This window comes from Leuresthes tenuis, unplaced genomic scaffold (genome assembly GCF_036924035.1).
Source record: "Leuresthes tenuis unplaced genomic scaffold, fLeuTen1.0.hap1 SCAF_16, whole genome shotgun sequence".
In the NCBI taxonomy this organism is placed as follows: Eukaryota; Metazoa; Chordata; class Actinopteri; order Atheriniformes; family Atherinopsidae; genus Leuresthes; species Leuresthes tenuis.
In genome coordinates, this window is record NW_027325370.1 from 10,142,924 (window position 1) to 10,164,796 (window position 21,873).

General features: G+C 38.6%; 2 protein-coding genes across 2 annotated transcripts in view; both read right to left on the reverse strand.

Moving 5' to 3' along the window:
* Positions 1–20,790, reverse strand: part of cntn3a.2 (contactin 3a, tandem duplicate 2) — a 38,415-nt gene extending 17,625 nt beyond the window's left edge. The window contains exons 1-13 of the mRNA XM_072367660.1: positions 20,578–20,790; positions 17,891–18,027; positions 17,254–17,389; positions 12,519–12,694; positions 10,180–10,275; positions 9,790–9,993; positions 8,894–8,996; positions 8,413–8,597; positions 6,658–6,794; positions 3,213–3,342; positions 2,566–2,716; positions 2,226–2,353; positions 954–1,123 (exon numbers count right to left, since the gene is read on the reverse strand). Of these exons, the coding sequence (XP_072223761.1) occupies positions 954–1,123; positions 2,226–2,353; positions 2,566–2,716; positions 3,213–3,342; positions 6,658–6,794; positions 8,413–8,597; positions 8,894–8,996; positions 9,790–9,993; positions 10,180–10,275; positions 12,519–12,694; positions 17,254–17,389; positions 17,891–17,945 (1,671 nt within the window). The 5' untranslated portion in view covers positions 17,946–18,027; positions 20,578–20,790. The remainder of the gene's footprint in view (positions 1–953; positions 1,124–2,225; positions 2,354–2,565; positions 2,717–3,212; positions 3,343–6,657; positions 6,795–8,412; positions 8,598–8,893; positions 8,997–9,789; positions 9,994–10,179; positions 10,276–12,518; positions 12,695–17,253; positions 17,390–17,890; positions 18,028–20,577) is intronic.
* The window catches only part of exosc10 (exosome component 10), a 58,873-nt gene that overhangs the window by 27,708 nt on the left and 9,292 nt on the right, over positions 1–21,873 (reverse strand). The window lies entirely within an intron of this gene.

Here is a 21,873-nt window from a genome sequence, read left to right on the forward strand (position 1 = left end):
AGAGCCGAAATATAAAAGGAACAAGGCCACAATTCACAAAAAAATGTCTGCAGTAATTGGAATCTCAGCTTTTTCATTTGCTTTTTGCAAAGGTCAATGGTATAACCTTCAAAACCTGTTGCAAACATGTACACAAATAAGCTATTCAGAAAGTGTCTCCACACTTGAAGAGGAGAAAAAAGGCTTCAACATTCACATCTGAGAGGACACCCGTAAGCAACAAATGGCAAATTAGTGGTGAAATCATTCTTCTGGCATTGGCAGGGAAACGCAGCAGTTCAGCCAATGTGGTTTAATTATGGAAATTAAATTCCCTGAAGCAGCAAAGTTAAGTTGATAATCTCTTTGGACTGGGGACATTTTGGCATTTCTAGGGAAGGAGTTTCTTTTCAGATAGAAACATTGTCAGTCAGACACACACAAGAAGAATGGTTAATCTCAAAGGGTGCGAGAATGTTCTGAGAGTGTTTTGTCATTTGGGTGTCTGCCATGCTTTGATTCCTTTTGCAGACACATCTAATAATATGTATCCACTTTCTCTTATGTGGGGCTGTGCGACAGACAATGTCAAAGCAGAATTCAAGACCAGCTGAAGTATTAAAAAGTAGATGAGCTAGCTGAGGCTGAGCTGGAATAGAAGACCTCATAAAGATGACAATGGCTAAGCAACTATAGCACATTACCTACATAATGATTTTCATTTTAAAAGTGCATTTTGACACGAGAACTTTCTTGTTTCCATTCACAAAGTTACAACTGGAAGCATAAAGGCCCTAACCGATCAATTTGCACTTTCTTCCTTGGATTTCCCACAGCTCAAAGAAGATTCTTCAAATTTTGAAAGAAATATCCCACCAGCTGCAGCAAAACTGGCCGCAGTAAATCTTTCCAAGAAAGAGGTGCCAACTGCCCATTCGCACATTCTGAAAGAAGTATGACTTCGGATCACTCACTCCGCCCACAAGCTCAAAGTGACCATCTCCCCTGGCGATCAGCTGTCCATTGAAGGCCCAGGAGAAAGAAACATCAAGGACGGGGTCACTGGTGACCTGGCAGGGAAACACAATGCTCTCGCCCACAATGATCTCCGTGTCCACTGGACCCTGGATGATTCTGGTTGGATCTGCCACAGAAAAAAAGTACCAATCCGTCACAAAAATGATACAATTCACTGCAAGCAGACCTTTGTTGATTTTGCTGACGGAAAAGCAGCGATACAACACTTCCTGGAACACAGAGCATACTCCGCAGTACACTGATTCACAGGCAGACCTGTGCTGTCTTTATAAGGAAAGGTTTCATAAAAGTCTAAGTCAAATAATCTCTGATAACATGCAGGCTGCCAACACTAAAAGGAGTAATATGACACAGCTCGCATTATCTTCTGAAATCCTGATAACAATTACAATGCACTGTGGATCAGATAAAACTTTTTTGTATTAGGCTCATCTGTGCATCCTGTTAAAACACGAGGAGCATAGCTTTAAAGTCTACCAAAGCATTCCTTTGGAGAAGCCCTTAGCGTTGTAAAACTCCAGATAATGAATCTGCAGAAATCAAATAAAGGTGCAACACAAAGTAAGAGGACTTGTACACTTATATCTTACCTTACGATGACTATCAAGAGTAAAAAAAAAATCAGGTCAGGGCTGCATTATGACTGACTGCATTATGACTGGAAAATATTAAAGTGATTTAGAAAATAACTGGCCTTGATGGTCACAGTGGTAGACAATATCATTCAGTGCATTAACAAAACCAATACGAAACTCAGAGAACACTCAACTGTCATTCCACTGGAAAAAAATAACAACAGCATCTGTGACACCACCTCACTAATGCGTTCATTGCTTCCACTCAGAGCACTTTTATTTGCTGCAGTAAATTGGTTGTTTCAGCTGCTTTGAGGAAAACAGTGTTCAAGTGCTTTGTCTAAGACCTTCTGAGGGTGTTAATGCAGCCGCTGAAAAAAAATGCATTTGGACACAACAACTGAAAGACAAGCACTTATGGAAATGCTCCAAACTGAGAAGGCTATAAATTCAGACTTTCCAAAGTTTAGCATTCATCTGAAGCACTACTCCTCCAAAACTCAAATTTTGCTTATGTTTTCCACCTTTCGGTTATTATCCCAAAGTGCTTGAGCTCGCTCTTATGTTTATCCTTTCGGAGCAGTTTATTAAGTGGAGTGCACAAAAAGTCTCCTATTTGGTAGGAGAACTTACCCGTGACAAGGAGTCTTCCAGTTGTACTTGACATGCCAAATCTATTCCTAGCGAAGCATGTGTAGCTGCCTGCATCAGACTTGCTCACGTTTGCAAGCCTCAGTGTTCCATCTGGGGAAAGTGTGATCCTACAGGAGACAGAAAGACCAAAAGACTAATTTCATCACCACATAAACACTGATTTCACTTTTTTTTCCTGTGTTCTATGTTGCCTTGTTGTTATTGAGTGTGTGTATGTGGAGTGAATATTGATTAGACCATGAGTGCAGATGGATTAAATAATGGCAATTCTATACTAATAAAATTTATATAGAAAATATTTACTTGTTTCCATGACTACCTGTCATTGGTGTGGATAGGATGGTTTCCTTTCTTCCATAAAATGCTGGCTATGGGATAGGCCTGAGGTTTACAGTCTAAAGTCACAGTAGTTCCTGCTTTGGCTTTGAGCAAAGCTCTGAGGACGTTCCCTGTGAAGTCTGGAGGAGAGGCTGATAGGAAACAGTAAACTGTCTTTAGTACAAGACTGCAGGAAATCTCACATGGCACTTGAAACATGCTGCAATCTGATCTGTGAAAATCATAAAATAGTAAAGTAATGGAAACAGACGTTTTAAACATCTGTAATGGGAATAAAAGAGACTTCTTTTTCTTATTCTGTTTCGATCACTTGTAAGCTGCTTTGGATAAAACTGTTGTATGTTAAAGATGTATGTAAAAGAAAAAAAGGAATTAATGAGGAAAGTCTACCTGTTATAAAACCTGTACTTTTAATATGATTTAATATAGAAAATCAATTTTGTTATTCCACTGAGAATTGGACACTGTCATGAAAAGAAAAATTCAAATGTGTTTGACCCCTCAAAATCATCCTCACTGACCCCGTTATCCACTAATCCAGACAACCTTTAAGAAAGACAGCAAAATGACCTTTTAGATTCTTTGGTAGCAATGATTTGAGGGTTTAAGAGATAAATGCCATCTTACCTAAAACCATTAGCTCAGCTGCAAAATATATGGCGCCGTGTTTATTCTCAGCCACACACTGGTACATGCCAGCATCAGATAGTGCCAACGCTGACACTGACAGGATTCCGTCCTCAACATGGATTCTGTCCTATGAAGGAAATGATGAAAAAAAGCAATCGTTGCTTTATACTTGAACGTAGCTTTGCATAGCACAGTCGGTTAACAGTAAATTAGTTAAAAGCAGTGGGTGTAGATTACATCAGGACTGAGTTGAGTACTGACCCTCATTTTCTTACCATCATATACAGTGCTGACTGAAAGTTGTCAAACGTTTAAGGCTCATTTCAGGCTCAGTTGGAATACATTCATTGCTGTTATGTGTGTGTTCACATAGTTCTCCAGAACGACAACAAAAAGGCTTTTTGATCTTTTTGTTAAATCATTGAAAAGGAAGAAAATATCCTGATTACATGAGTATTCAAATATTTTGCGATGACAAAACTAAAATCTTGTACATCCTACATCTATCACTGTTCTTGAGAAGCTACTCCAACATGACCAGAGTCCATCTGTGCTTAAGAGAAATCAGTGGATATAATTTAGAAGACCAACACCCATCTAGATAAGGTTTCACAGCTGATGAAGTATGTCAGAGTGAAAACTAAGCCAAAAGGGCAAGAGAATTAACCACAGACCTGTGAGACGGCATGGTTTCTACTAGGAACAGGCACTGGAAAAAGAAATAAGAGCATTTCTGAATTCTTACACTGAAGAAAACTATGATTTAGATCCAGAATTTCTTTGTGGAGATGAAAAATAAATGATCAGCACAGCACTTCACCAAACAAGCCTTTATGAAAGAGAAGCCAGACAGAAGCTATAAGTCATTAAAAGACAACCTGTAGACTCTAAAAAAAGGAGAGGCAAAATCTGATATGATGAAACAAAGATGGGATCATTTTTGCAACAGTTCCAGAGGCAGGTTTTTGATTTGTTGAACCAATGAGGCACTAAGCATCCCCAAATTAATTCCATAACTAAAAGTCAGAAATGGTGATGGCAGCATAATTTTGCATTCATTTTTTATGCAAGATGGACTGGGAGACTACTTAGGATAGAGGGTAAGCTAGAGGGTAAGAAAAATATGCAGCAATCCTGAGGGAAAAACAAAATCCAGTCTCTACGATCTCAAGTGACCAACTTGAAGCATGCCAACAATAAGACTCAGACATGGCTTTGGGTAAACTGCTACTGCTAGATCCAGCATAAGTCTGGACCTAAAACCAGTGAAGCACCTCTGGGGAAACCAGAAAACAGCTGTACACTGTTGTCCTTATCCATCCTGGATGAACAGGAATGGTTCTGCCAAAAGGAATGGGAGATGCTTCTAAAAGGTAAGTTGTTCCAAGCTTGAAGGGCAATTCCCAATAAACTTGAGACTGCAACCACTGACAAAGATGCTATAACAAAGTACTATGTGAGGAGTTTGAATATTTATGTTGACAGCAGATTTTTATAAATTAACTTTGGATAAATATAATGGTGGAGGGTTGTGTGTTGACTGAGGGAAAATAAATTAACTGAATACATATCATTATCAGTTTGAAACACAACAAAATTTAGAAAATTTAGTCCATCAGCAGAGAAAATTAATTTTTGCTTCTGGTTGGTCTTGGCAGCTCTGTCTAGAAAGAAGAAGCTTGAACAAATTGTGCCTGTGTGTCTAAGCTAAAGTGTCGGGCATCAGAGTTCAGAGTTCTTAAGGTATTCAATAGAGAAATGCACTTGTATTTATTTTTAATCAATACCATTTTAATTCAGTCATATATAGTAGGGGTGTAAGAATGAGCAGATATGAGTAATGACCTGATTTTAATGTTAACATGTAAGTACACGAGTATATGGACCCCCTGATTGGATAAAATGCACAAAAAAAGAGGTTGATGGCCTAAATACATGTTTAAAGATGGGCTGAGGGCTTTTGTTTCTCTACAAAGCAAGATTTTTAGATTAAAGAGAAGAATAAAACATTGCTGTGTCTGCACTGTAACTATGCCAGCACACTGACAATGTCTTAATTGAGCCCTACTCAGATCTAACAGTAAAATCAGCACACATGCAACTCGTTATTGCTTGAAAGGTAAAAACAGTTACAGTTTTTGACGAACAATGCTGACAGGGTTTAACATGCTCAATCAAATCTAACATGTGGAAATCATTTGGATTTTGTAGTAATAAAGAAATATTGGACAAAAGCTCGACAGATCCAAACACTCATTTGGTGAGGCATCAAGGTGAACCCCTGGATGCTAATAGAACAAGCAAGAACAACAACATACAAGGCAGACTCACAGACAATGATGGAGACTTTTTCCAACCAAAATTTGGATAAATTAAAAGTAGTCACAGCATCTATTATGGTATCTATTTATAGTGTGGTTAACATTAATGGCGTTTTTGCAGCATGATACTATACCTACATTAGAGCTGTGGTGAAAGACACCAACTAGGTAGCTAACTAATACCACATTTATAGAAATGGCAAATTTTCATTAACATTTGAAAATTAATATCTGTGTTAAGCAACTGCATTAAATTATATTGAATAGCAGCACACAGCATTGAACCATATTGTTCTATATAAAAAATGTATCATCCCTGAACTTGATATGCATCCAATTGCCATATAAAGGAGAGATGCACACTCCTAATATACAGAACAGCATTCACACCATGTATACACATGACAAACTGATGATACCATTGCAATTCTGATGATAAAACACAAATTGAAAAATGAGTAACATTAGGAAAATCCCTAAAACACTATAAAAAATTAAACTTAAAAATGCCAATTTGATAATAATATAACACAGTATGGTTATATTCGCTGTCTAATTCAAAAGAGGTATGGCTTGTGCTGAGCTTTATTAAGCATTGCCAAGAAAATACATTTAACTTTACTTACAGCAGGCGGTAAGTTAAAGTCAGCCAAGTTTAAAGCTACTGATCTCAGAGTATACTATGCACATTTCTCTTGTGGTTTGGAGTAAGGTGTTCAGCTCTGGATAGTATATTTCACAGTAGATTAAGCCCATTGTCCCTAAATCTGAAGAAGCTTAAACATGCACCATGAATAATGAAAAAGACCTCTCGTCTCCATTCACATGAAATGACTCCACATGAAATCTCTTGGGAACAACACTGATCCACTCTCTAAGACTATGTAATGTGTAATCTGCCAAGGTGAAGCAGAACCAGTGACAGTTACATCCGTGTCTCATCACTGGCTTACATCAGCAAGATGTTTACATCCTCCTCTCCTCTAACTCTGAATTACACTCAGGAAAAACAGAAACATGCTTTACACCAAGCTCTTTTATATAAAAGGATGAGCAGTAGCTGAAGATTAAGTCTTTCAAATGAAGGACTTGTAGGTGTCAGAAGACAGGCGGTAATTTACCTCAGAGAGGAGCTGCTGGCCATTCTTCAGCCAAGTGTAGGAAGGTTTGGGCTTGCCATTGGCTCGGCACTCCCAGAACTGTCTCTCCTCTATGGCCAAGGCGGTGTCCTTCATGGTCTGGATCCACTGAGGCTTGGCTGAGGACAAAGAAATATTCTCCAATGAAATATCTCACAAGAACCTCAAGCGCCGATTTGGAGCAAGAGACATCATATTCATTAATATGCTGCATACTAGAAAGTTCAAAGGAAAACGTACGTAGATTGGCATTTCAAACCAGAGAAAATCATTAAAGATTACTGGTTTGTCTTTAAGAGGTTGGGGGAGAGAAGATTGGAAATTTCAATACTTAAAAGTGTCACTAGCCTTTGGCAACAAAATAATTTACATAAAACACTGAATCACAAAGTACGGGGCTTCTTCTGACTGGTGATGAGTACACAACACAACCATGAACCTAGCCTGTCACCTCAGGTCTGAGAATAATAAACATCATCCCTGCACCCGACTTTTCAGGATATTTCATGGGTAGAATTCTTCTCACAACAGAAGCAAAATCTTCACAACCACTGTACATACTGTCAGTGTGTACAATCTTTTACAAATTCACAGGAAGACAGCAGCTGAAGTGAACCAAGGGCCCAAATGAAAAATGTGTAGAATTCAAGAAAAACCCTACGACTAGCAGTTGCAAAATAGGCCATTTTTTCAGTATTATAATAATAAGTTGCAGCAATCATTTAATAATCAATTGATACTTTTACACAATATTTCTTAAGGGGAGACACTATAATTTTACAATATGAAATAAAGAGTAGCATTTCATGTTATGAAATTGTTCTAGTTTGTTACTTACTATAGGACAACTATTTCTGTTGTAAGGTAGGTATTATCTGACTAATTAAATGCTGATCTAGACCAACTGTTTTTATTATTCCAAATATCCAAAAAGTCATCCTTTAAACATCCTTTAAAGAGGACACACAACGCTCACTGAATATTTTCCCAAACGTCTGTGTCAAAAAGCTTTTTTCTTTTCTGTCTGTAGAGAGATAAAGCCCATGTCAAAGAAGGTCACTCCCGATGTACCAGAAACACCTAATTTACCTTTACTTCCTTTATTAAATGACACATTGAGCAGTGTTTATATGAAGCCTGCCCAGTTGTTAGTTTGGCACAGTTTGTATTTTCAGTAATTTCGAGGCTGATCAATCAGGGAAAACCGTGTTTTAGGGAGAGCAGGATCTAAAACAGAGAGTTTCAGACCGAAGGTGACAAGATGTTCTGCAGAGATGTCCAGTGTGAGAAATATAATGTTTATTTAATCTTTAAGAAAAAATTACAGATATAACAGATACTACTATAAAGATTCCCTTTGAAATAAGATAATTGTTTTTGTATTGCAAGATTCCTCCAAAATGTCATTGATGCATAATCTATTGTATTATGTAGCACTGATATGCAGCAATGTCCAGCAGAGAAATACACGTCATAAATGACACCCAAGAGTATCTTGGATGTTCTCTCTCCAATCACCTGAAAAACTACAATCTCGAATTTACTGACGCAAAACAGCCCAAAATCACAAAGTCACCTCTTCTGTCTCGCCTTAGTAGAGGCTGTATCAAATAAACTGAAAAATTCAGCATCCTGGATGGAATTTATGTGTATGTGTAAAATATTTATTATATCTGCATTAGTTTACAGCTAGAAACAGTTGTGTTATCTCAAAAAAGCAAACTAAAGTCACAGTACCATAAAAAGCCAGGCGACCAGCAGCCGTGTTCTTCCCCATCTTGTTCTCAGCCACACACTCATATCCTCCTGTGTCATCCTGCTGGAAGCTGGGGATCTCCAGCACAGCATTTGAATACTTCATTTTGACTTTGCTGGGGAAGGGGACTCCGTTAGCCCTCCTCCAGGTGATTTCTGGGACAGGGCTGAAAGAGACAGAGGAAGAAAACATGTCGCTCAATTTGCATGAGTCTGTAGCGATCCAGCAGTAATGAAGTGTTTGATGGAGTGAAAAAGCCCACTCAGTGTGTTTTTTTCAGGATGAATGGGTAGACTAAATCCAATCCAACCACAAAAAAGCTTTATTGCATGACTTTCAAACCAATCATGGCTTTATGCCACACTCTGGGAAATATAATTGCCACAGCAACTTTACTACACAGAAATCCGGGGGTTCCTTGCCTGGAATGATAGAAAACATGCTTCGAGAAATCCAGCTTACTTCCCAAGGGCGAAACACTCCAGTGTTACTGTTGATCCTTTCGCGGCAGGTACATTGTCTGGGAAATTAACTTCTATTTTCGGCTCGTATTCACCCATCACTCCTATGAAGAGCAAGCACAAGAACCTGCTCAGTCTTCAATTATTTATGACTTACAAGAAACATGGCTGGCACTATGGACTAAACAATGACACTGTAGAACTAACAGAGTAGAAATAATAGACACATGCACCACCATTCTCTCATGGGCAAAGCCACAGCAGTGCATCACTTAAGTTTAAAGACGCTGGGATGTTGTGAAATACTGACAAGGAATAATTCAAATTCACTTCTTCTTTTTTCAACCATTGAGTTGAGTGGGGAGTTTTTTTGTTTATATCAGTATTCAGGGAAGACAGTCGAGATCAGGACCAGACAGTGATACAATGGAATTCAAATTTATGCAGCTTCGTGTACAGTACACTGAGTGGAAACTAACTGGTTGAGCCTCCAGAACACTCAGTGTAATGGTCCAGTGACGTATGACTCATGTTTAATTCATTCAAGGCAATCTTTATTCACTCTTTCTATGAAAGTATAACAGAGAATAGAGAAAAAGCCACTGAGAAAAAGCCTGAGAAGTCATGTGAAAGCAGAGGGAGAGCTTTTAAAGAAAATGCAAATCATCAGAGAGCCAAGTCAGCAAAGAGGAGATTTGTGTGCTTTGTTTGCCGGCCTACAATGAGAAGCAACTATTTACTTAGAGCCATTAGCACTCAGTGACTCAACTTCAGCAAGCACAACAGGACAAAGAGCATTAAAGCTAATTTGAGAATTACGGTCACCTAAAAATGAGAGTCCACAAAATAAAGCTAAAAGGCATACTTGTCACGTAAAGGACATCAGATGCGTCTTACCATCTGTCCTGAGGATCAGAGACGTCGGTGAGCTCTGAACTTTTCCCTTCGTGATGCTGTTCATCACCACACATGTGTAGTTACCCACATCAGAAACCTCCACCTTAGCGATGTAAAGGTTTCCCGTCTGTTGGGAGACGAATCGCCGATTGTCTTGCTGAACAAAGTATGGGTATTCATTGAAGACCCATGCATAAGTAAGGTCTAAAGGACAAAAAAGTATGTATATGAGCCAATGACAGATTCTCTATTGCATTAAATGTGATGAAGAGAATTAAATGAGATCATAAAAAAGGCAAATCAACAGCAGCAAGATTAAGTTTTCAATCATTTAAAAACACTGCCTAGAATTTTAGTGTCTGATGTTAAGATGAAGAACAGACTGTATACCTCCGGACGAAGTAGGCGTTCCACACAGTAACACCACTCCTTGTCCCTCTCGGACTGACACAGCGCTTCTGGTGTGAACCTTGAAATGATCTAAGTCTGAGGCAGGAAAAAAAAGGAAAAAAGAAAAGATAACCCATAGATCTTACTTGTCAGAAGAACTGAGTATGGAACATAGTGTAGGCAAGACGCTGACACAAACCCATGAGAAAACTATAAGAAGGATTGCAGTGCTTGAGAGAAAAGAAAAGCTGAAAGAAAGAAACAAAAAAAGGAAGAAAGCTGCCGGGACCTAAATGAGCTCTTGGACATAAATTCTACACAGCATGCACAATTTCTAAGTAATTGTATTCATCAGGATTAGATTATTGCTGAAAAACACAGAGCACTCAGTCAGTCTACAATGCTATGAAATGTCAAACCTGAAAATTTAGCATAAGAAAAGTGATTTTTTTTTTTTTTGTCTTTCTCAGGGGAATAAATGTGTGAGCTCAATTATAATCCAACTAAATTACAAAAGCAATCTTCCCCAACTAGCTAATATTCTAATTTTTTTAGATGACTGTCAAATAACACAAAATGATGAATAACAATTTTTGAATTAATTTCTTGTACTGATTATTATCAGCTCCCTTTAAAGCTCGAACTACAGCCTCCCCAAAGCAAAATGTTACGACACAACACAACACAAAGAGTTTTCTTCCCACATTGTAATTCTCAACTTTAAGAGAGAGTCACATACTTTCAAAAGGATTTCAGTCACATGCTGCAGGACAACAAGTAATTTTTTGGTCTTTGGATATTGCAATACATGTACAAATGTAATGGAACATTGTCTTATAAATATGTAAATATCTTGAAAACAATTACCCTATTTAATGGAACAGACTTCTTTCTGTACCACTGCTTGAACAAAATCATCTTCCAGAAACTGGTAGCAGATTTGGGAGAGAATTTTTAATCAATACTTATCCTGAAAAGGTCATGGTTGCTCATCCTTATCAACAGGAGGCCGTGCTGGTATCCCTAACCCACCCTGCTGGCAGCTCTTAGTGATCCAGCACACAGCCATTCATCTGCTCCATCAAAAGTCACTTCTCAGGTATTTCTTGGCCCAACTAAACCGAAATGTTTCAACTTATGAATCTTGTTCAGTGATGATCATGTTTCAGCCTTCTTTACCTTTGCCATGTCTCAGAGCACTTCTTGACATGGTATATGGTGGCTTTTACAGTTCACTTGTATTCAATCTTTGGGGTTTGTGTCATAAGATGATGATAAGTATATTCTCTTGCCTGATAATTATATACACAATAAATTACCTGGAAACTTAAAACAGACTTTAGCTCCAACCATGGAAAGGTTTTTGGAGGCTTTGAAATCACATTGGGCAGCAGGAGGTGGAAACATACACACACACAAATTAAAGTTTTTAAAGGCATACAGGAAGCTTAATAGGGTGAACAAGTAATCTATGCACATTTGTCACGTCAAATTTAAATTATTCTAAAAGATAAAAAAAAAAAACACCTGTGTACACCTTTTTCATTCAAGTATTCAGGGTTAGAATTTAAAAAAGTCAATATCTTTCCTACTTAGCAAGTATCCCAGTTAGTTTGTATAATTTACACACAAACAACTTTCATTGGGGACTAGTTTCATGTAGTGGTAAAACTAATACTATGCTACAAAATCATTGTTTAATATTCAAGCACCCCTAATCCCAGAAGATTGTTTAAAAAAGAAAAAAGAAACCTGGCTTACTGGTTTCACCACCAGAAAAGTGTGGATAAAAAGTATTGCCTGACTCTTCTAGCATGGTTACATGCAAAGTTGAGCCCAGCTATGGTTACAGCTAAACAGGCCTTTTTAATTGCCCCACCGTCCTTCTAACTGTTTACATCCACAGGAGTGGAATTGAGTTATTGATTGAAGCGTGTCAGATGCTGTGACAGTGTGGACTGTGTGAGAAAACGTTCAAGACATTCTGCTGTTTCTAACTTTCTCCATGGGAGATCATCCATACGTATAAAGGGTAACCAAATTCAGGATTTTATTAGAGGAGAGACGATCCACATGGCTGACACAGCCAGGGTCAGACTAAAACAATAATTGATTTTATTCTAGGCATGTAAACATGCTTACTGTTTCTGTGGCAATGCAGTTAAAAAATAGTGCTACGATCAGTCATTTTAGTCATTTGCACTGCTCATGGTTTTAGACAGCACTGGTATCACACGCTCCACATAAATACTGCAAAGAACATTCCACCAATTCAGTGTGCTGCACTTGGGAGCACTTGCAGCCTTTTTCTTTGTTAAAAGTAAAAAAAACTAACTTACAGGCAAACTGTAGGCTTGCTCTCCTGCTGAGGATGGCTCCTACAGTGTTGTAGGCCATGCACTGATACACCCCTACATCTTGGTAGCGGTCCAGACTGCTTATAATGAGGTTGCCCCCAGACAGACGCCGACGACGATCCAGGCCGAGATTTATGAGAGTCCCATTCAGTGACCATCTGTGAGGGCAAAGACACCATCAGTCGTTGGCAAAACGCATCGTCCATTTTTTCTACCAACCAAGGTGGTATGACAGGAGGTTAGCAGACAACACAACTCACTGTGGTAACTCACGTGGAGGAAGAACAACATGATAAATAGACTATGATTTGTGCTGGTGCCAGGCAACTAAATGTGTTACAGATTGGTATGAACAGCAAATAAAAAGTATCAGAGACTAGACAGCTGATAAATGTGCGCATGTCAGTCAAAAGTAAATTTACTGATAATCATCTGAATGGCCTCTGCACACTGGTATCATCGTGACTCTAGCTGTAAAACCTTACATCTGGCTCACAACTGCTGCCTAATTCTTTTTGCTTTCTCCATAATTTTTTCCAACTGTCTGTGTTGGTGTCATGTCTGGTTGTTATTTCTTTAAAAGTTGTCAGATCTTATAATATTTACAGTTTGTATTACAATAAGCCACATGCAGTGACATTAATAGATAGAAACACAAAGGGTGGGAAGGATCTTACTTTTAAAAAATGATCTGCATTTCAGAATTTCACAGATGCCTTACCTGATGTTCCAAGTGGTTTGGTAAACAAAACTGTTTGGAAACTATTTGGACAAACCCTTAGAAAAAATCTTGTAAAAAGTCTTTCAAGAGTGGCTTTCAACTAATCAGATCAATAGCAACAATAAATGGATAGCCACAACCTGGCAAGTCGATTCTCTGGCAATAGTGATATCTAAGTGTCAAGCTGCCAAACCAGGTTAAAAAATCGTGTAATCTAATGAATAAATAACAGCACTGCCCAACCATTCCTATTGCATGGTTTTCTGTCAATATTACAAACTGTGTCCAAATAACTTTCACATCTCCTGAGCTAAAAGAATGCAGAAAAAACCCAACTGAGTAATGAAGGTATTGGTTTAATTTAAGTTTGTGTGCCACACACAGTGCACAGCAAACATGCACAGATGAAAAGAAAGTGAAAGGCATAGAGAGTCATTTATCACACTAGCAGTTCAAAGAGCTTGAACATAAAGAAAACAATATTTTCAGCAGCTCCAATTCACTGCACTTTGATCAGGCTAATAGGAAGAATCATGGCAATGTGACAACTGTATCATGTTGACGTCTCCATCGCCTACACGGATATGTCTGAATGAAGCTTTGAGGAAGGCTGGTGGAAGCGTGACCTATGTTTGAGTGATATTATTGTATATTGTCCCTCATGCTGTCAATCTCAACTTGAAAATTGGGGGTGATATGGTCTGAATGAATAAATAAATTCCTCTTCAGCTTGATAAAATGCAATTGCAACATCTGCATGTCACAGAACACTTTTTTTTTAATGGTTTGACCTTTTGTTAACTTAAAGGTTAATTCTAATGCAGCTCTTAAGAGTTACAGCTTTGAGTACAACAAAATGAGAGACTGCCTTCTACCATTTCAATACCAACAATACAATCCTGAGGTGTGTTGCTATTTATTATGGATTTTTTTCATCTTTTATTCTATGTTTCTTTATTTAGCTCTCACACTAAGGGCTGCTGCAGTTATCCCATTCTCCCCACCGGGATCATTAAATTTTAATCTAACAGTATCATACACAAAGCCATCCTCTGCTATTTAAGGAGAGCAGAAGATAACGGTTTTAGAAGCTATCATCAGTCTAACCATAATCACCTCTTCTCTGTCACATTATATTTACATAATGTGATATTATTTCACCTTTGACTTCTCATTAGGACCAAACAGTCACACTTGGCAAGACTTAACAATGGGCTGATGTCATAAAAGGATGCATTTAAACACTTTTTCATCCTCTATTACATCTTTCCCACACTTTACAGGCATGAAAATTTGAAAAAAATTGTGTTTGCACTGCAGGTTCACAATGCGCTATCCAATAAATAAGGCACCTGAAAGAACCCTCAAAACCACAAGGTTAAGTCATTTATTTAAACAAGTCCCATTATCCAACAAGAAAATACTTCTTTTTCTTTCTCTGCCACTGCGACACTATCTCTTTTTAAATGCTATTCAACGTTGATGGGTTCAAGGACAGAGCACTTTTCAAGAATGTTCCATCAATTTTCTCTAAGCATAGAAAATACCAATTTCTATCAGTCACATTCTTCCATTCTGTTTTTCTGAAGTGGAAATGAAAGACGTAGAGGCCATAATGGTAGACTTTCAAAAAGATTTCACGTCTAACCTTCAAAACAATATCTGTATGTAGACCCACGCTGTTTAGTGATGATGAGCGTCTCCTGCAAAATTCAAAACACTTACACTGATATATGTATTGATACTAACTCTGCTGCTTGTTAAGATTGCACAATGAATACTTAAGGGGTTGAATGGACCAGTGATACATACCGGTGAGTGTAGATGTCTGTGTGCACTGACTTATATTCTTTTATATTTAACTCTTAGTCAGAATTTTCACTTCTTCTTGACCTACTCTTAAGTACCTCTGCTGATCTGTGATGCCATGAACATACAGCAGGTGATCGATCAGCAACTAGAAAACTAACTCACTCTGTTTGAAACTAATTTCTTAAAGACGTGTTGTCGGAACATCTGGGTGAGGAGAGACTTGACTTGACCCTCAGGATTTGAATCTCAAATGTTCCTCTCGGTTTAGACTTTAGACACCTCTAACAACTTCACATTTATGGCCTGCAGTAGAGAATTTCTTTAGAACTGGTTTCCTCCATTGAGTGAATATAGCAATACTATGTGCATAGAATGAGAGTCTCACATCTTTGTCAGTGATAGAAATTACAGAAGGAAGGAAAAGAGAGAAGAGAGAAGAAGGGCTGAGGGAGCAGTGCGAGCCTATTTACACTTCAAGAGAGAAGCCAGAGAGGTGCTGAGGGCATGCAGAGCCTTACAGAGCCAGTCTGACAAGAAACCACATTAAACATGCTCACCTCACCTCTAATCAGCACATGGAAATAGCTGGTCTTAGGAGGGGAATGGGGAAAAATCTAAATTAATGAGTATACATACTCCAAACTACAACCATACACCTCATGTTTCCCGACTGTGCTCCACCGTTAAACAGCAAAGACTTGTGTCATCAATGGCTTTTAGTGCCACCTTTTGTCTGGCAACCTGCATTGTTCTCATTATGTTTTAAAAGAGAAGACAATCATTAAGATGCTACATGTGTGTCTCTAAAATACTATCTGGTGAGACAAGAGGTAGACTGGTGGTGCATTAGTCAATATGAGTTAGTAAAGCCACACTGCTTCAATTGCCTATATGCATTTCAATTTAATCAGGAAAAAATTAACAGAGGAGAAAGCATCTTACTTTTCCACATGATACCATGATCTTGTAATCGACAATCTTTAGTTCTACCTACTAAACGACTGAAATTGCCACAGGAAGTGAGAATGTGTAAAGAAAATTGTGCTTTTTTAAAATTTAGTATGAATATATTTAGAAAATACATAATAAAAGTGTCAAAATGATAATAAAAAAACATTGTTTTTATAATGTTGATATTTTGGGCTGTTTTGCTTCAATGTTTTCTTTCAAACTAGTGTAAAGAAAACATCCAAAATATCAATCCATACACCCTGGACAGGATGCCAGTCCATCACAGGGCCAGACAGAGACAAACAAGACAAACTACTATGCATGCCACATCCAAATGGTATATTATATGTTTTAGTACAAATAATATATGTAATTTAATTTGATCCATTCAGAAACCCACTGGAAGCTGTCACAGCGAATAATTTTTTTGTTCCATATCTTTAAAAGGCATTTTGTTAATATGAGTTAACAACAAACATTATTCCTTAGAAAGTAGAGAACATAGTACTAATGGTTTTTATTGTTATTTGACAGGGCATCTTAGCTAATGCTTTATTTGCCCTTACAAACATAGAATTAAATTCAAATAAGAAAGAATGAAAAAAGAGATCAACTGGCAAAGTGTCACAACGATATCTATCATAAACTGTTAAAACAAATAATAATAAAACAACCTCCTTTCCCTACAGTGACACTTCTGACATTGATTTTTATTGTAAAGTAAGCAAGTAAACAAGTTCAATACAAGTCAAATTAGATGCTGCTTCATTCAATCAAATTGAAATCTAATTTAATCCAATAGTAATTAAATTAAATCCAATTCATTACAATCCAAATTAAATCCAGTTTGGTCCAAGTCGCTACAATTGTATTCATATATTCCCACTTCCTGAGAAGCAGCCTAGCTGAGGAAATGAACAACTCTGGCAAGAGTGGAGAGAAATAATTCCCTTTTAACAGAAAGAGAGAGAAAGCAGTGAACCGCCTCGACCAGTTGACCACGGGGGGTTGGGGTCGGGGGTGAGGGGATCATAACAAGCATTAGATTAGAATGAGTAATGCTGAGCGATAGCTCAAAACATATATCACTGATGAACATACAGAGTGGAAATTAAGGAAAGCGCAAGTGAACATTTGATTTTGAGGCAGAGTACCTCTACTTTCACACATATACACAAAAATAAAATAGGCTATAGTTACATACTTACTAAACTAGAGCACTTCTGCTCTTACCTGTACTGAGAAGGGGGCGTTCCCTTTGCATCACAGGTCAGGGTGGCCTCTTCTTCTATGGCATCAACGGGAATGAACAAGTCGGCTGGCTCCATTCTCCACCGTGGACCATGGTATGATCCACTGTCCAGGCAATCTGTCATAGAAATAGCAACCCCATCACCAACAGAGTATTCTTCCTAACAAATAACCTGAATAAAAACGTTATCTGAATGATTAAAAATATTTATATTTTCACATGGAAATTGGCCAAAGTTAATTTCTTTAACAACTGGTCTGATAACTTTTATACATGCTAAATATCAAAGATGCATTTAGATTAATAATTCTTATTGTTTGTAATATGTGAATAGAAACATTATGAATAGTATCAGCGAAAACAACTTGCTGATGGAGAGGAAAGCTTTTGCTTTGTGTTTTGCCAAGGAAAAGATTACAGTATAAAAGCATCATATCTCACTATCAGGTTATAATCACAGAGGAGTGAGGAAGAAGATTGAGAGTATTGTGTCTGTGGTGCGAATGGAAGTCAATACTCAGGAGTGCTCCTTTAAACCTAGGCCTCCTATCATCTCTGACATCTCGTCGAATGTCCAAATGTGAAAAAAATCATTACTCATATAAAAAGGTGCTTTACCTGTCAGACAATCGATGATTGATAACAGTAGAAGCTGTTTCCATGGCAGCGTCATCTTTGGCAGCCAGGGGTGAATGAGACTTTCATCCAAAAGCTTTGAAATGGCACTTGCGTTCTCAGAGGGAGAGGAGCGTGACCTGTTGAAACGAGAATTTTGCGATTAAATACTCAAAGTCCCAACAGTTTTATGTATCATGCCTTTTAATAACATATAAGGAGAAGATCAGGTAAGAGCTAGCATTTTTCATAGAGTGAATATGTTTCAGATAAAACTGAAAGTGCGGCTTGGTGTCGGATTAGATCAACTTCTATGGTCCATTCTCAAATTTCTAATCAGTCAATATCAATTTGTGCCCTGTGTTGTGGTCAACTTGCCCCGTGAGATGTCTGGGTGCTACTGGAGGCATATGAGAGGAAGTCCAGGCCAATCTATTAGGGGAGCAACCAACACCTAAGCTCATCCTTCACTTGGACGGATTCACTCTCTGGTTGCCTGAGGAAACTTGGACCTGGGAATTGGGTGCCATCCAATCAATTAGATTCACCCACAGCAGCATGTGTCTCCTCACATGCTGGGGTGAATCAAGACAGCCTGATGAGGAAACCATTCCACTCAGGTCCATAATCAAGGGCAGGAGTCTGTCTGCTTGTAGCATGTGTTGCAAATTGTGCTGCACTGAGCAAGTAATGATGCAATTATGAAATGTCAAACATACACACAATGGAGAACCGGTAATAGGACAGCAGTTAAGTGAGCAGTGCAGCATGTGCAGACTATATGTAGATTTGCATACATTAGTCTGCACCTGCGTGAAGGCGTGCACATGAATAAGCTGGGAGGAACACACAAAATTCACTCAAGAGCTGTTCAAGATAAGGCCAGTGACAGATAATATCATCCATCTGCTGAATGTCACACAACCCACACACACCCACACACCAAACTTTCTTTCTAACAGTGTATAACACATACAGTATTACAGCCAGCCTCCACACACAGACACGCACACACAGGCACTCACTCATTCACTTTCCATTTAGAAGACATAAGCCGTGATGTGCGGCTCATTTGTGGCCTAATCCTGAGGCGAGTCTGGTTCAGAGCACTACTTATAGCGGGCCTAATTGTTTGTCAGCTGCCTGGATGTCAAGTCAGACATGTGGGGTCTCAGCCAGGATTTTCTTCTCTACCTTTCATGTTTGCTCAGTCTTTTTTCTTCCCCCAAAGTCTGCAAAATTGGATTGGTACGCTTCCTCTCCAGAAGAGTCCTGCAACACCATACCTCAGCGATAGGCCTATAGTGTGCAAACTGCTGGCATCTCAGGAATAAGGATTGGTGTGTGGAGGGTGCACTTAGTATTAACACTCCTGTCGACTTTACATGTTATGGTTTGCATTAGTAATAGGGTTTGTCAGAAAATGGCACCATGTAGTAAATAATGCTATGTGTTCCCTTTTTCAAATACAGATCCAATCAATCATTTACAAAAGCAAATTAGTTACAAATTTATGTTTGCTATATCTGTACACACTCTCAACAAAGTTGTTGAAAAACTCGCACATGCACCAGTACACACTGATACAAGCTCATAACATCCCAACCACCCACATGTGCATACACACGTTCACATGCAAACTCTCAGCTTGCACTCCTGGATAATGGTGGTGGAAGGTGGAGAGGAGGCTTCACAGGGTGAGTCGCTTTCGCTCTCAATCAAAGATGTACCTTTGTGAACCAATACAGTGTTAACTGATATGACACAATAATGTATAAACACTGTAACTACCACCTCCATCACACTCCACCTGCATCCAAGTAACACACTGTTTGAACAAATAGCCCAGCTGGAAGAGTGGGAGTGCACTTTGTTTGAAGGCCTGTGCTGCATTCATCAGAGATATTCAAGCTGACATTATGGCACACAAGTATGTAATTAACTGGAGAATGTTGCAAGGTAGAAGTGCTGTGAGTATGCATGTGTGTGTCAGCACCTTTTCACTCCCCATACTCTATCTCAGACACTTCTCAAGGTTCACTGAATATATTTTTTGCTTTCAAATGTCTTTGGAAGAGCACCACTGACAACACTTAAACACATGATTAATTTATACCTCATCAGACAGTGCATACAAACACCATAAATACAAGTTCACCTGAAGGCTGAACCTATAGATTTTCATTTGAATGTATTGGCTATGCCTTGCTGGTTAAAATATTTCACACTGATGTGAAGCATAGCTGCAGTGTGGCTTCACACCCGGTACAGCAGGAACCACAGGGGCGGTCAGAGGCTAAAATATCAGCATGTGACTATAACTGCATCCCTTCATCACTTTGACAAAGGAAGGCATGGTCGACCAACAAACAACTCCTTATGAAGAAATACTAAGAGCTTCTTGTTTCTGAATGCTTCCCCTAGAAAATTAGACAACTCAGTGTGGAGAAATTGGCTTCAGTGAGAAGTGAACATCACGTTGTTCCAGTCTAAAATAAAAGCAATTATTTTTAAATACATGTCATTAGTAGGTCAGTTCCGAACAGCAAGACAGAACGACACGTGAGCCTCTTAGAAGTGGCCAATTATTTCATAATTGAAATGTTAAGAGTAAAATACTTGAGCTGTTATGATAAAGCTGCACAGCGCGCCCATGCTCTATTATCAAAATATGGGCTATGCTGTCTTACCTCCTATCCTGAAATATCTTGAGACCAGAGGGAGTCAAATTCAGCCTTCACAGAAAAAACGGCAGAGTGATCCTCCATGGAAACCTCGTTAGGAAAATTTCGGTCACAATTGCAAGGTCGTTCATACAGGTGAAATTGAGCCCGTGGCCAGTCACAGATAACGGGTAACGCAGGAGGCATAAACACACGCGTTTCATATCGCTGCCCACCACCTTCTCCTCCACTCCCAACGTAAAAAAAAATAAATAAATAAAAGGAAAATAGACACACAACACCCACGTTGTTTGCAGTGCCGAATCACATGTAAAACATTCCCTGTTATGAGGCTCGGATTAGCCTCTGTTTGCGCTCTCAAATCCAACACGCCTCGGTTTGAAACTGGGCTTGGACAGGGATCTTGCAGAGATGATTTATTATGCGCATCAAGTCAGCTCTCCCTGCAAATAAGGAGGAGTGGGCTATAGCAGCCAGAACCAGCTACAGCGCTGGGATGGGAAGGTGCGGGAGGGAGGAAAACGCACCTGTCGGGGAACTGCGCCGCTCTGCGTCAGACCATAACACTGCTACGGATCTGTGAGCCGCCACGGTTCAAGCAAACTGTATGGGGAACACATTATGAGACATATGAGACAAAATCTACTTTCTAAAGACAAAAGGAAATGGCTATGTTTTGTAAGGCAGTATTGACGTATGTGCAATTTGTATCGATCTTATCTTAGTCTGTTATATTGTGATTTATTTTCCTTATTCTAATCAGGAATGAACCATTGAGATAGTTATGATCCTCTGATTACAAAGGGGTGAGCCACAAGTAACCCAGACAGCAATGTCTGATTCTTTGATTAAAAAGTAAAGTGTACAGACTTGATTTTGCTGCATAAGATAAAAGAGATTCAAATATTCTCAGAAGTAAGGTTTCAATCACAGAGTTTGAAGGGCTCCTTGGAAGCTAATGAGATTTACAGGAATCACATGCATTTTCATTCACTGAAATGGCAGTTGAGGCCCATGTTTATGTTGCTTAAGAGTGACAGTGAAAACATCCTTTCTCTGCTTTAAACATAAATCTATCTGTAGTGGGTTTTTTTTCTTATGTAGGATATCACTTTTATGCCAGCTGACATTGGAGATAGTGTCACAGATTTTCTTCTGTGCAGCTCAACTTTGTGTCTTTTTAGATTTAAAATCACATGGTATTGTTAAGGTTTATTTAGTGGTTATCATTCAATATCATAATATACAAGTTTGGAAACCTTATAAGAATAATCGATACTAATAAGGAAACGTATGTTTTCT